General features: G+C 34.3%; 1 protein-coding gene across 2 annotated transcripts in view; it reads right to left on the bottom strand.

Moving 5' to 3' along the window:
- The window catches only part of svp (COUP transcription factor 2), an 86,316-nt gene that overhangs the window by 46,089 nt on the left and 23,886 nt on the right, over positions 1-16,341 (bottom strand). Inside the window, exon 3 of one of the 2 annotated variants that reach the window (XM_089707411.1) lies at positions 7,360-7,905. In XM_089707411.1, the coding sequence (XP_089563537.1) occupies positions 7,360-7,905 (546 nt within the window). Of the gene's footprint in view, positions 1-6,726; positions 7,906-16,341 lie in introns of those variants that run through there. The other variant, XM_089707410.1, reaches the window with a different exon arrangement.

The raw sequence follows: 16,341 nt of genomic DNA, 5'->3' as shown, positions 1-16,341 counted from the left end.
AGATAAGTATGTTGTATAAAGAATTTGATGTTGATATTTATTTCATTTATACTTACTACACCTGTGCGGGAAATTGCTTAGTAATAAAACAGGTTTATATTCATATTTACATAGTAATAGACTAGAGTAGATAATTTTTGAAACAAAAAAAAATCGCAGTCGGATGAAACCCATTAGAAAAGGAGGGGAATATGATAAACATGTAAGGAAAAATAAATTACGGTCAATCCGAGTTCGGGAAGCGGAAGGGGGGAGCTTTTAAGAGAAAAAAATGGTTTCTCTCGATTTCCGACAAAACTACAAGTCCTATAGAAAAAAGTTCAATGGCAAAGTTGTAGGTAATTAAAAGTTCTACAACTTTTGTATTCACAATTTTTTTCACATAACCTAAAAATTTAGGTGAAAAATTCAAAAAACCAAGTTTTTGGTCTTTTATTTCTATCTACTTCAAAATTTATTTTTTTTCTACGAAATTTGGTGGAAACTTACTTTATTATGAACCAAATACACTGTAATTTATTTGATTGAAAATATTAATTTTTTCGCCTTATTTTGAATGAATACCAAAAAAACAACCTAATTTTCAATCGAAAAGTCACCCGTCAAAATATCAGCTTTTTTCAAAAACTTGGGGTGCCTTTTATTCATTGAAATCTCTACTTTCATATGGTGTAAAAAAAATAAACACCACCATAGTAAATGTTCTCAGGAAATGCATACAAACAGTCTGAAAATTAGCTTTTACTAAATCAGGCACACTTCTCGAACTACCTGAAATGTTTTTATCGACATCATTTTGCTTTTGAATGTGCTGTAAAATATTAAACTTAGAACAGATAATTATTTTTCTTTTGAAATATTACCGAAAAGCCGATACAAGAGAAGATATAGAGTTCAAGAAGTGTGCCTGATTTAGTAAAAGCTCATTATCACACTGTTTGTATGCATTTCCTGAGAACATTTACTATGGTGGTGTTTATTTTTTTTACACCATATGAAAGTAGAGATTTCAATTAATAAAAGGCACCCCAAGTTTTTGAAAAAAGCTGATATTTTGACGGGTGACTTTTCGATTGAAAATTAGGTTGTTTTTTTGGTATTAATTCAAAATAAGGCGAAAAAATAAATATTTTCAATCAAATAAATTACAGTGTATTCGGGACATAATAAAGTAAGTTTCCACCAAATTTCGTAGAAAAAACATAAATTTTGAAGTAGATAGAAATAAAAGACCAAATACTTGGTTTTTTGAATTTTTCACCTAAATTTTTAGGTTATGTGAAAAAATTGTGAATACAAAAGTTGTAGAACTTTTAATTACCTACAACTTTGCCATTGAACTTTTTTCTATAGGACTTGTAGTTTTGTCGGAAATCGAGAGAAACCATTTTTTTCTCTTAAAAGCTCCCCCCTCCCGCTTCCCGAACTCGGATTGACCGTAATTTATTTTTCCTTACATTTTTATCATATTCCCCTCCTTTTCTAATGGGTTTCATCCGACTGCGATTTTTTTTATCTTTTCATTATTTTCAAAGGCTTCTACCCCAGTCTATAATGTGAGTTTTCATTTCGAAAAATTTTGTGTAAGTATATTTAATTGAGTTCCTGGGTGATCTGGAAACACAATTGGGCCCGGAAGATGGCGCTGCAGTCACTCCTCCTAATGACATGAACCGATTTGGATGAATATTTGTGTGCACATTTCATTTTTGTGGGATGATTGGTTGATTCGCTTTCACATTAGCTAATACAATTATGTATTTTTGTTGTTAGAAAGTAAACTTAATTTAATGTTTATAATACATTATTATTGGTATAAATAAGCCAGTGTTCGTCTAACATTGCTGTACCTGCCTACCTACCCTACCAGGGCCTAACTTTGTTCTGGCTATTTTATTTTTATTATTTGTAATGAATAATTACAATTATAATAGAGTGCAAAAAATAAATACATGCGTCAATATATTTTGTGTTTTTTTTAAACAATTTTTTTATTTAAAAAAATATCATTCCGACCGCGGCTTTGCCCGCGTGGAATTAGATTATATCGTGAATCCTGTCTTATCCCACAGAAGTGTTCAGTTCGGATAAAAAGTATCCTATGTGTAAATCCAGGCAATTAGCTATATTTTATCAAAATTGGTAATGTAGTCTTGACGTGATTAAGTAACAACTAACAAAAAAATATACAAATTAACATCCAAAGTTTCGCATCAGTTTTACTGTATTAGTGATATCTTCCACTCTTGACTTTGACTGAGAAGAATTAGGGTTTATAACTTCTTTCAGAAATATTACCTTTCATTTCTGGGCATGACGTAATATCTACGTCAGCATCAAATTCTATCTAAATCCATTCAGTAGTCCGCGTTATTGAGTACCATTTCATTTTTTCAGAGTAACAATATTTTTTGTTATTTTAAAGATTATTTATAACCTGTATTATTTTGTAATAAAGTAAACATTACGAAATAATAATAATTATTAATAATGTCTAAGTAGTTGTTAAAAAGAAGATTATTTGTTTATAAGCAAGAAAATAAAACCAATTAATCAACAATTAAATATATTATGTATAAGAATATTATAACTGTATGACGACTCCATACATGTTTGTCCCGAGTCGGCCAGCGGCAGCGCGGCGAGTTTGCAAGAATGACTTCGCGCACACCCGCGTTCGCGATAGCGAGCTATTAGACTCCGCCCGCCAAGCAGTAGATTTTTTTTTGTGTATCGTCTTAATGAACTTTGTTTAGACATAATTACACAAAAATACATTAAATTGAAACTACTTGTAGTTGATGTAACTTTTTGAAAAAAGTCTTAAATACTATTATAAAAATCTATTTCCGAAAAAAAAAATATTACATAATGTTAAAAAAAAGTAGCCCGAATACAATATAGCCAGCCAAATTGCCATTTGAAACTAAAATATTCAAGTTTAAACTTATCATTGATACTTTTCCCAAACATTTTTTTTGAAGTTGATTTTTTATGAACATTGTAATCTCTTAAATAAAACAATTCTTAACCCCTTTGATGTTATCTGATAAGCACGGCCGAACGCGGCTAACCAAACTAACCCTCTTGATGTCCTGATTAACACAACCATTTAGGGTCAAACACACAAACAAAATTGAGTCCTAATCCGTTTTAATAAAGACAAAAATCCCTCATTAGTTTAAGAACAACAAATTTGATGTCCACTTCATTGTATTTAGAATGCAAATTTCATCTTAAGGCGTTCGTAATAAAGATGATATTTCTACGAATTGTTCTTTTTGACACGTGCTAACGAGGGTGGTTTGTTTCAATTTGTTTTTTTTTTTATTAATATCATGTCACGGTGTGACCTCAAAGGGGATTTGTTACGCATCTGTGTTGTTTATTGCGAATATTTGGTTTGTTTTGGTGTCAATCCACTTTTTGTATAAATCAATACGACTGTTTCTTTTATCAAAGCCTATTTTAGATACATGTAAACTAAAGTAATGTTTCTGCTTTAGAAAATAGAAAGTTAATTCGGTACGTAGGAAAAAGATCCTTACATTACACGTATACCTACTTAGTTTTATTTTTATCGTCAATCACGGTGAGTTGAGAGTTTCCCTGCAAAAACCTAGAAAAAAACTATCAAAAGTTATTTATTTTAAATCATTTATCATCTCAACGTGAACTGCAAAATTTGAGCGGGAAACCGTAAAATTGCAAATAATCAAGTGTACAATGTGGAATCGATTTCTCAACGAAATTCTATTTGTAAATAATAAAGGTTCAGTGTAACGGACGTTTCAATCTGACAGAATTACATAGTCATCATGCATCTTGACCGCAAATTTTATAAAGATTAAACTATATTTTTTCTTTTTTCTAACGTGTTTATATCTGTAGAATGTACCTATTGTGTACAAATTGTGTAATATATCTATATTGTATAATCTGTCATTGATTGTGTACCTATCTGTGGTTTCGCGCCAAATTTTACTGTAGATATTGTTTTGTTTTTCATAACCTATGACTAACGTTAGCTACTACCTATGTATTACGTATTCTGTGCTATGACTTAGCATTGTCAAAGATTAAATCCATCTTGAATACAGTTTTTAACATTTAATGGAAGCATACTGCAATGTTTTAAATAGTACAACAATAATAATTAAGGCGTGGGATAAAACGACATTGCTCAATCTTGATACAAAGTGCTAGAAATTATTATACAATATAGATATTCTATGTTTTGATCAAATTTATTGTCTGTTTGTCAATTTTAACAAAATTGCAAGTAATGTACACACAATAGGACGTAATTGTGAGTAGGTATAGTCGGATGAAAAGTTTAGTCTATCAATTGTAATATGTAGTATGGTGAATATGTATTTAATTCAAGTGTGCTCCTTTTTGTAAATAGCCTATAGTTTTTAAACAGTGACATTAACCTATAAACACGTAGTACTCGACAGCTAAATATTTGCACACTCACGTTGTTAAATTAATAATAAATAGGAAAATCCTTTAATAAGACAAATTCTAGAAACTTTTCGTGATCGATCCTTGCTAATTAGTGTACAAAGATTACATACAGGTGAAGCAAATAAAAGCGTGTTAATAACGTCCTTTGTAAGTTAATAAAAACAAAACAAACTATTGTGCATTTTATTAATTTCTAATTTTAAAGTCGCGGAACAAAATTCGCGGGTTTGTATAGAGCATATCATAAATACGATCGAGAATTGTTCCGGACATAATGCATGTGAAGTCTTATAGCAGTATTATTTCCAGTGTGTGATAGTGATGGCGCTAGACGGCCTATATAGCGCTGTCATTTTTCCAAACTGGAAGTAATACTGCTAAGACATCGTGGTACGGGGTATAAGAGCGTCCCGACACTTTTTCAGAATCGTGACCGCGACCGCGGGCATGGTCACGATCTTGTACCGTTAGGCGTGTGTGTCTCGCTCGCTCCTGCTGACCATGCGCAGGGTTGGAGAGGGATGAAAGAGCCTTAATTTTATATGGGAATTGCAATGATTTTTATACGATACATGAAGATGTGGGATGCTAGAAAGTTCGAAAACTGTTAGTTCATAATTTAGTTATATTTTTTGCTGTTTACAATTGATTTTCTTATCCACGCCCATAGACAATTTGCCTTTATTCCCGATATAAAAAGGGTAAAAACTCTATCATAAAAATATTCATTTTTTCTGCACATTTAGTAAAATATCCGCCTGACTAAAAATAAGAATTCCTTAGTTTTCCTACATTTTCGTCATATTTATGGTACAACGCTTACCTAAACAGTGTAATAGCCCATAACGTACCGCCATACAAACGAAAAAGTACCTATAATTGTAAACCGATACGGCACAATCAAACGATCGTGACGAAGCGATATCTATTGAAAGCTTTGACGCAATGAGCTTTAACTTTGACACGTGGTAAAATGTGTTTTCGTTGCTCTTTTGTTTTAGTGAAAAATAATGTAAGAGTAGGTAATTGATGTTGTCAATAATGTGTTAAGATTCAATTATTGAAGTTTCAATTATATTTCAAAAGATTGGTGGTCAATCATTTTTTTTAGAACAAATTGTTTAGCAACATAATTTTTTGTGGAGTTTTATAGAGACATGTGTTAATGTAAAAAATATTTGTAAAAGCTTTCTATGACAGACTCTGTTATTAAAACAAAACAACCTATAATAAAAACGAACAGATAAATAAAATATAGCCAAGATCGCCAAATTTAATCAAAATGAAAAACAAATTCTTTGCGTTCAGAACTGTCTTTATACCTTCTACCTATACTTTAACAATAACTTATCAAATATTTATACAAACTTGCATGCATGTCGATATAGGAACGTACTATTAAATTCACTGCATATAATTCCCGTTAAATGCCTAACACAGTAATCGATCCATGTACGCTAGCCGAGGAGAAAGTTAGCAGTCGGATAAAACTACATTTATTACTATTGCATATTCATAGTACCCTTAGGCAGTTACCGACCACTATAACCTGAGCCCCACTGTATGAACAAGATGTATGGGATTGTATTAACTTTGGAAGCGTCAAGGGTCAAGCTTATTTGGCTGATGCACCGCTCCTTTTATAGTGAATGTCCCAAGCTAAGAGCTTTATTTGCCGCGATTTTTTTGGTTTTGTTGGTAATATTTATTGAGTGAATTTTATTTATTAGGTACAACAGGAGGCATGAATTATATTACACAAGAAAATTAAAGTGTGTGTGTTTGAACATAATTATAAAATAACAATAAATAAGTGTCCGCTGAGAAATGTTATTTCACAAAGATTCTCATAAATTGTGTTGTGTCGAGGCAATTTCTACATTCACTTCATTAACTTCAAAGAATTGTAAATGTATGTAAATTATGTAAAGTTTAAAGGACTGAAATTAATATTCTAGCCTAGATCATACATTCACCGTGGGACCGAAATCCAGTATCCATTTGTATATTCAAGTGAAGGTAAGATAACTACTACAACTATTCTAAGACACGCCTTGTGTCGCAATTTATAACTCAATATTATAGTTTTAACATTGTTTAATTCTAATAATTTATATCTATGAAAAAAGGGAATTTAAAAAACTCAAATAAAACAAAGAGAATTGATTTTAAAAACTTCGCGCGTGTTTTAATAAATAAATAAATTAGTCTATTTACATGAAATAAATAACTTAACTAAAACGGTAGTCATACGACCGTCTAACAATCAACGTAATTTGGTATTTATTAATTTAGAATTTTACAGATCACAAAATCGAATATTCGAGAACAATAAGTCGCCGTCTCCCCATGCAGCCCGCTCGAGGAGCGTGAGTTATTATCCCCATACAAATGGCCTCCTACATCATATTATACGCAACGCATCGCAAACTTATAACACGATAAAACCGTAGTCCCATTGCCAAGTGACAAGGCATTCATCACCCGACACCTGAAATGCATCCCAAGTATGCGTCGCTCGACGTCAACCGCCCTGATCGCTTTTGTACATCTTCCCGCTGTCCCAAACTTTGAAGGACGAGCTCGGTTCGGGAGCTCGAGGGCTACTCGTATAGTTAGGCGGTAATCTCGAAGGAGATAAGAAACTGCCGTACGATAGAGAGGAGTTGACGCCGAGCGATGTATCCAATGTTGAGTAATACCCAGAGGAAGCTGCTGACGGTGGCGGAGGCGCCGGAGGCTGCGGCACTCTACTGGCTTCCGCGTACGCGTCTAAATGAGTTCTCACGAGAGAGGCGAGTTCACCATAATTCGTGACCGCCGCCCCGGCACCCGCCACTCTGTACAGCAGCAACCTCGCTTCCCCGAATAAACTGTCTAAAATTTTACCTGTCGTGAAGAGGACGATCGCCTTCAGACAGGAATACTCCGCCGAGTCAACGTGAAGCGCTTTCAGCTTCTCCACTTGCTCTTGGAAGATTCGTATGTGGTCCATAAACGCCACCACCCGGTCGGCCGCCATCGGTGACGCGTGGAGACCGGCGGCGGCGAGTAAGGGAGCCACGTGCAGCGGCATCGAACACTGGGACGCGTTTAGAACGAACAGCTCAGACCAAACGAGCCTTAATAACGCGACTTGGTCCGTCACTTGAAGTTCAGGGAAGAAGGGGATGTTTCTCGCCCATTCTACGGCGGAGAAGAGTAACCTTGCGGCTAACTCGCAAATATTATCTATACCCATCACATTGGTAGGTTGCACGCATTGGCCGTATCGTGATGTCGGATAAGGTTCTGCTCTAAGGAGCAGAGAAATGTAGGAGGAGAGGTAGGGATGGCTGTTAAGCCCAGCCGCTGGGTCGCCATTCGAGAGGGCGAATTGACCCGGTAAGGCTAGACCGGCGGGTTGCGTCGGGGGAACTCTGCCTCTTTGTACAGCTGCAACAAAAGAAAACAATACATTAATGTTTAGCACGAGTATAAGAAATTTAGCAATGGTAATTTAAATATTCCAACATCAACAATTACATTACGTAAAAGAGTAGCCAAAAAAGTGACGCAAGTGTCCACCGAACGTCAGGAAAAGTAATGAAATAAAACATAGAACATAGACAAGTTATACAGCTATTCAACAGTAGATTGCAATTAGCATGTAAGCACAAGATATTATATTATGGTCGTAATGGCTCAGTTTATGACTTCACTAACAACTGTCGAAGGAGCTAGTCGCGAGAATTAATATTGCTTCATATTTGGTACTTTGGCATGTCATAATAGTGCGATGAAGGAATTACAACTAACAATGACGAATATAGGAACGAGGAAATTTGAATATGTATTTTATACTTTAAAATCATAAAATCTTATGAAGATTTCTTCTTTCTTATTTTTTTGATAAAAAATTTCTATGAATTTATTTTCATAGTTTATTATTGTTTTTTCATGAATTACTACAGCTATAATAAGCAACTGAAATGCGCCAACAAATTCTATAAGTTGGTAGAGCACGTTTTATTTATTTTTATTAAGTTGTTAATTATAATTTATGCATCCGAGAAACATCTAAAATTCAACATGATTAACTCGATAGTTCCTACTGTAAAGTACCTATAGACATTTTTGACAACTGTGATTTTGGTATGTAGTGCACGCGTATTATTTATAGATCACCGAATAATCCAAATTTGGTAACAAAAAATAATCACAAGTTGCGTCAAAATGTCGTGATGAGTCCACTTGCTACGGTCATTTAAGTATGGCCGAGTATAATGCGTTTTAAATCGTCATGAAGCAATATTTGACCTTATGACCCCGTAACAGGTTGTTTCGGTATTACTTTCCGTTTTAAATGCGATTTTGTGAGCTAAATATCGCTATTTCAAATCATAATTTAATGTGCTAAAACGATTATGTACGGATCGCTTTGGTTGTATAATGTTTACGTTTTTCGATTCATCCTATAGTGGTTTTACAGTTTTTGTTGCAAGTCATTCTTACTATGTTATATTTTTCCAATCTTAGTTTCATTGGTAAGTATATTCTATGTATACCATACATAAATAAAAACGAGCGTATTCTATCTACCGTTGATAACTTTTTGTTTTCTCGTTTTGTTTATAATATAAATTAATAATTAAGAGGTCGTGAAAAAAAAAACACAACTACGAGTACGAGATCCCGTTTAGCCGGCCCTTGATAAATCTTATAGATACATTCATAGTACATACTAATACAATATTGTTGTTACTTTATCGACACACGATGATAGTATTAAGTTCCCGAAACCAAATACGGAATAAATTACCGCTCACAACCAAATCTGTTTTCGATAAGTACTTAATCATCGTGATAATATTTTTAACGACAAAGATATGTTACTATTTAAGATAACGATGTGTTTATGGTTGATTTAGGGCGCGTTCCCACCGTGTCGTGACGACAGATAATCGTGTAGTTTTAAGTGTCGTGGCTTATATGTTTAAATGGAGGTGTTCACATTTAGAACGACACAATTTACTGTCGTCTACGACAGTTTTTGCGGTGACGACACTTTGTCGTGACAGTGGGAACGGCAAGCACGACAGTCGTAAAACGATAAAAAAATTGTGGACGGCAACTCTATTTGAACTCAGGAGAGTAAACGCACTGGTAATCACCAAGCGAACGCAGAGGCGACTAGATTTGTAGCTTGCTGATGATGTGTAAACAACAAAGCGACTGCCAGGAAACGATAAAATGTCGTCGCGATCCAATGGGAACAGCTAGATACGACAGTCGCTACACAATAAAAAAATGTTGACGACAAACAATCGTTATAATGGGAACAGGTAGAGACGACAGTCGTTGAACGATAAATTAGTCGTTACGACATAGTGGGAACGCGCCCTTACAGGTTTTTTGAGCTCGTGAAATCGCGTTAAAATACGTTGTGACTTGTGGTTTGAGTTCAGATGTTTATTGTTTATGTATTTATGTCCAGTACAATAAGGATAAATGTGTTTTATTTCTATTTTATTTGTAACAGACAGTTATTTGAGCAAAAAGCAAGTCGTGATATCGAATCGTGATAGCAAGTTGGTATCCGAAACGATTCGTCGTGGTAACCGCCGCCTGATTGAGTACTAGTTCCGAATTGGACGAAAATACTTTGAAAAAAATAAATAAAAAAATATTGCTTCGAAATGTCAAGTGCGTCAGGTATGCGGCGCGCGCACGTTTCGTCGACGCGGGAAGGAATGGCGCGCAGCTGGCGCGAATGCGCGCGCACGCGCTGTACTTTTTAATTTACTTTTTTTTCGACGATGGAAATACTGCTTACAGCCACAATGTGCTGTCAGTTTACATGAGTTGCTTTTTCAGTTAAATTGTGGTTGCTTTATTTACTTCAAATGAACGTTGTTAATTTTTGATGACAATAGTGGATGAAGCCAACGGCAAATAATAATAAAAAAAACAGTGAAAAGCATTTGTAAATACATCATCTTAAATTCAATCCTTGATTTCAGAAATACCAAAATATTGAAAGAACCGGTCGTTAAAAATAAGTACAAAAACACAACCGTATTTACAAACGTTCCCACGCAAACGCCAATCTCAAATCATAACGCACTGTTAAATCATCCGAACACGAAGTGTTACATCAACAATTCAATTAAAGAGTATGTAATTCCGACTGAATTAGAGTAATTGCTGGTGTGATTATCCGGTTTCGAATGTAGGCTGCAGTGTCTCCCACGCCGCGTCGACACCTAGTCTAATAGCACGTCATTATTATCCGTCGATAGATCGGAACATCACTATCTAATCGATGGATTGCTTATGCTTTGACTAATTATACTTTTAGTTTGGGAGATTTAATCTTGCAATAATCTATATTTTTAAGTTGTTCATCAACAGTTTATAATATTATAAAGATTGAGTTTAATCAACGGCAATTCGCATCTTTTGTACAAGAACAGATTCTGTCAAATTTTAACATGTGCTTTAAACAAGTTATTAAACCACTTGAAAAAGTCAGTATAATTTTTAACTAAATAATCCCTCAAGGACTTCAAATCGCCAACGAAATAGTTACGTTAAGTTACCAATTTTATATTGCATCAACAAGCTTGCATTTCCCATCAAGCTGAATCAATTTTTTATTGAGCCGTGCCCCTTGGTTTTCTCCGCTCTTATTTGTTTTAGCTTGATAATAATAAACCTAGATAGTCTATAATAGTCTTCCGCGATAAATGCAGGACTACCTATCTAACAGTGCAATAATTTTTAAAATTACAAATCGGACCCGTTGTTCCTGGAATTAGCCCGTCCAAACACTACTTTATAATCCTACTCCTACTAATATTATAAATCCGAAAGTTTGAAGTGTGAGGATGGATGTGTATGTGTGTGTTTGTTACTCTTTCACGCAAATACTACTGAACCGATTATAATGAAATTTAGCACACATATAGAGGGTAACTTGGATTAACACAGAGGTTAGATTTTATCCCGGAAATCCCACGGGAACGGGAACTATGCGGCTTTCTCTTTGAAAACGCGGGCGAAGCCGCGGGCGGAAATTTAGTATTAGTATATATTGAATCCAACATTTACAGATCATATAACTACGCTTACCAGTGTACCAATAAGGCTGTCACGAGCTATTGAGTTTATAGTTCCCATATTGGTTATGAATCTTATCTAATTTACATATCATTTGGACGCTTAGAATTTCTCCAAATCGGCGCCCGCGCATACTTCATCGGATTAAGTGAAAATTAAAGCTTTTTATTATAATTATGTTGGTATATATATACCTTGATTGGATACTAACTGCTGTTCTGTTTGATTTTATGGATCGAAACGGTATTTTGTGTATGTTTCCGTTAAATATTGATTATTCATTAAATAGCTATTGGTGTATCTCTACTGTGAAGTCGTAAAATCGACAAGCAAATGATTGACTGAATGAAAGTCGATTTAAGTATTTATTTTTCGTTTTGGATGATTCATATCGGAATCTATTATGTCTGTTGTCAAAACTTGTCTACAAGCTTTTAGGATTTAATAGATGGTTTAAGAAAGTATGTATATATGCAAAATTTATCTTAAGTTTACTGCATTAACTTTCGTAATTGTTATTAATATACAACTCAACAATGTTTTAACCTTTTACATTATTAACTGTAAATTTCGAATTTTTCCATAAATAATCGCCAAATCTCAGTTTTCATTCAAAAACTGTACAAATTATGACGGAATATGAGCAATTTCTCTCAAATTGCGAAATAAAGTCTTACCACGCCTAACCTATATACGTGATCAAACTATAATACAAGTATTGTTTAATTCCACACACGTTTACAACAAAACAAAATTGTGGAAGTGTCCATTGAACTTTGAATTATATGCGCTTGCTATAAAATTTATATTCGCTTGAAGGTAAATCTGATCTTGACATGAATCGTCGTTCTTGAGATCTGATGGACCGAATCTTATGACAATACACATTCTTTAGTGCATAGCTGGGTAAATTTTATATGACCACGTTATGAATAAAAGCTTGATATGCAAATCTAATACTTTCTCGTTTAAAATATGTTTTGCTTTGACATGTTTATTGATTTATTGAGCTTACAATAGCTTAAGCTGTTGTACATGGTGTTTGACCAACATTTACAAATTACTGAGCAGAATTGAATAACTTATAACCGGTAGGTCAATACGAAGTGAGATCCTAAATAGAGGGACAAACGTTTTGAGTAAAACCAACTTCATAGAACTAACTCTAAATTAATTATGACTGCAATCGTGTCCAAATCGATCAATAAAACAAGTGCATTAAACAGATCCAGTAAATACATAGTTACTGAAACATCGGAAAATTTCTCACGGCCTTTAAAAATAGCCCATAAATCATCATAGACTGATCCTTACAAGTGTCATAATATAATAATAATTGTCCTAACACCTTAATCTATACTTAATACAGGTCCTTGTATCCTAAGTCCTAGCTAATTACTTTGACAGAGATTTATGCCTTGTCATTTACAGTATGGTTATATCAGCAGAATTGATGTGGATAATCATATAAATGCTAATTTTATATTCCTCTAATTATAATGTTTGAGTACATAAAATATTATTTTATGACATTCGCAAAGACTTCTCAAAACAAAAACTTCTTGTCAAAAAAGTGTTAAATAGGTCATTTCAATAAATAGGGCCGATTTTTCAATGCTTGTTTAAAACTTATCCGTCCAATAAAGTATTACACGATAAAATTAAAATGTCACGTAAACTGTCAAATACTGGCAAGTAGAATATGTTTTTAAAATGGTAGGTTTATACCAGGGATGTAACGGAGGTAGTTTTATCGGAACCGAAATCGGAATCGGAGTTTTCAAATTTGGTTTATCGGAATCGGAATCGAAATCGGAATCGAAATCGGAGGCAGGGTCAGTTTGTTTAAGGACAAATAAAACATGATTTATAGTCAATTCTTTTCATTTTTATTTTTTATTATAAAATAAAAAACAACTGTGAAAAAAAATTGGCATAATTCCAAATGAACAAAAGATAAAATTAATGAATTTAAAGTTTAATTAAAATTAAAACCCAAAGTAGCGTGTTACATTTGGTGACATTACAATAAATGAACAATAGCTAAAGCAAATTAAATCAAAATGGACTCCAAAAGTAATGTGCTTTGATAAACAAAAGCTTTGATGCTTTGTCCCCAACCAATCTATTTCTTAAAGAGTCGTAAATTAGGCCAGCACCACTAAAAAGTTGTTCGATAGCTACCGAGCCCGGTTGACATGTCAAATATTGCCGGGCAATTGATTGTAGGGGCTGGAATTTTGTATTTCCATTTACTTTCCACCACAATAACGGCACAGGCCGTTTCGTTCGACCTCCGATTAACATCCGATACAAAAGTATCGGAACCGAAGTCGGAACCGAAAGTGTAATAATAATCGGAAGTTCCGACTTAACGGAACCGGAATCGAAGCTCCGTTACATCTCTGGTTTATACATTATTCGACGAATAAGTTTTAACTAAGGATTGAAAAATCAGCCCAATCGATTAAGATTAAAGTGTCTGATAATAATAAATTGAATATCAATATTGATGCAATATGTCGCAATTTTTCTTTTGCGTTATAATTTATGTATTTGCGATTAATTGTTGGTTTTCCTGTAAATTAAGTGCATGCTTTGGTTCATGGAACCGATCATAAAAATAGATTTACGATAAATACCTTGGATTCTTTATGTGTGTATCGTTAGATGCAAATTCTAAGAGTAATTAGACATAATGTAATAAATGCTACAATTTGTTTAATTTTATTCTTAGAACACGGGGGTTCCACGTTTACGACATAATTCCCTATTTTATGCAAGTTGTTATTCTCATAGACTTATATTACGAAATTTATCATATTATAGTAGATATCAATTCAAAGCGCTATATAAAAATTTCAACACAAGTAATGTCCGGTAAATATATTTATCTTTCCAATTCCTATTACTAAGTGCGTCAAATCTCATAGACCAGCCGTTTATTTATTCCCTCGTTATATCTCGTACGTCTCAACTCTCGATACAACCTGATAATCCGTTATTTATATTTACAATTTTTCAAAACCCAGCACGCGACTAGGTGTCGCCCGGCCGAATGGGTACCATCCTTTTGTTAATCTAACGGTTGTCTTGATATCATTAAGAGATTCTCGCTCCATGACAGCCTAACATATCGCCTCCAACACGTAGATTAGACGTACATCTGTATTTTACTTAGAAAGTTTTAGAAATTCGAACCGCTGATGAATGATCGAACAATCGACACCCGAAGCTTCACAATAAACGAATCGACGCGTGATTTGTTAATTCAAAACGGTAAAACAATTCGAAAGAAAGTTAAAAACTTAAAACCGTACCGCCCACAACGCATTATGAAACCGGACACGGAAGACATCAAAACAGTACCAGATCGTAATTAAATTTATCGAAGATGATAAAATTCTTAGAAAATATGCTAAACATGTGAATAATGAAGCGATCGAGCGCGTGCGACGCATTCCGCGCTGGCGTCAGGTCTTTGGTAATTATCGACTTATAAAGACACTCGAGATTTATGTCACGGCCGGTAACGGGCAGGCAGTTTTTACAGTCGACAATGATATTATAAATAAAATAGACGTCGCCCTAGATAACGTCGACAAGGTCCTTAAACTTCAAGACCACAATGCGTAGACGTATCTGCGAAATCGTGCAATAAAAAGAAAAAATGTGTACATACTCGCTGACCATACGGCTCGTGATAATCATAATACGCTTGCAGATATGTGATTAGGTCTGGGGTCACGAAACGGTCGGCGTCAGACAGAGAAGACATTCGCCACGCTGCTCACACTTCAGAATTATCTAATAGGAGCTCCTCTTTCAAATAAACGACCGCAGGGCGCCTAAACCGCTATAGTAAACTGTGACCTCACGAAATTCTGCTGCACGATACCGACGATGATTCACGTCTAATGACGGACGGACAGACTGACATACAGAGATGCGGACGCTAGATGAATTCCAAACGTCTTCCAAACTTTCATAAGTTTACAATATCACAATATCTATAAAAGTAAATCAACAGTCGGATCTTTTAATTAACAGGATTTAATTATTTATTCATGTTATTGGCGGACATTTTGATAAATGGCCAAATCTGCAAAGCTAATTAAGTTCTAGATTTAAAAATGCAAGACGAATCTTGAATTTCAACGAGGCGAATACGAAAAATGGCTGTTATTTCTTTCCAAAATTTAGATTCGTACTTTTCTAAGGCCTTCTTATTTCCTTAAATCTAAGTGTCTGAAAATACTAAAGAGATTAATGTGTTCCTATAACATTTAACACGTTTCACTGTGAAAAAATCTAGCTTAGCGGCGGGAATGCATTGCACTCAAATATTTTAAGATGGTACAGAGGGCATGACCGAAACAGGTTTCTTGCGACTACTAACGTAGTAACCAATATACATACAAACTGTGCATTACTCGGCTATTCGAGATTATGCCTTGGAGCCTGAGAAAATTTCACCGGCCAGGAAATACTATCATAAACGTAGGATGTTAAATTGTAAGGAGACGTGGCATTAAATGAACATTAGAGAAACGCACTTTAGTACTAATTTCAGTTAATTGCGAATTAATGTAATATTGAAGTAGGGCTGCATTAAATTTATGGTGAAATTAAATTTAGCGGTTTATTAGCAATGATTGAGGAAGAGTAACAATGTTACGATACAATATTTATAAAATATTTAAATGGTATAAAAAGTTTTTATGTCACAATTCATCCACAAATAGGAAGGAGAGATGAAAAATTACTCGT

This window comes from Colias philodice, chromosome 19, assembly GCF_061535455.1.
Source record: "Colias philodice isolate Cphi_HAF_F1 chromosome 19, ilColPhil1 Martin Lab GWU primary, whole genome shotgun sequence".
Classification (NCBI taxonomy): domain Eukaryota; kingdom Metazoa; phylum Arthropoda; class Insecta; order Lepidoptera; family Pieridae; genus Colias; species Colias philodice.
This window is presented reverse-complemented; position numbering and strand designations above follow the sequence as displayed.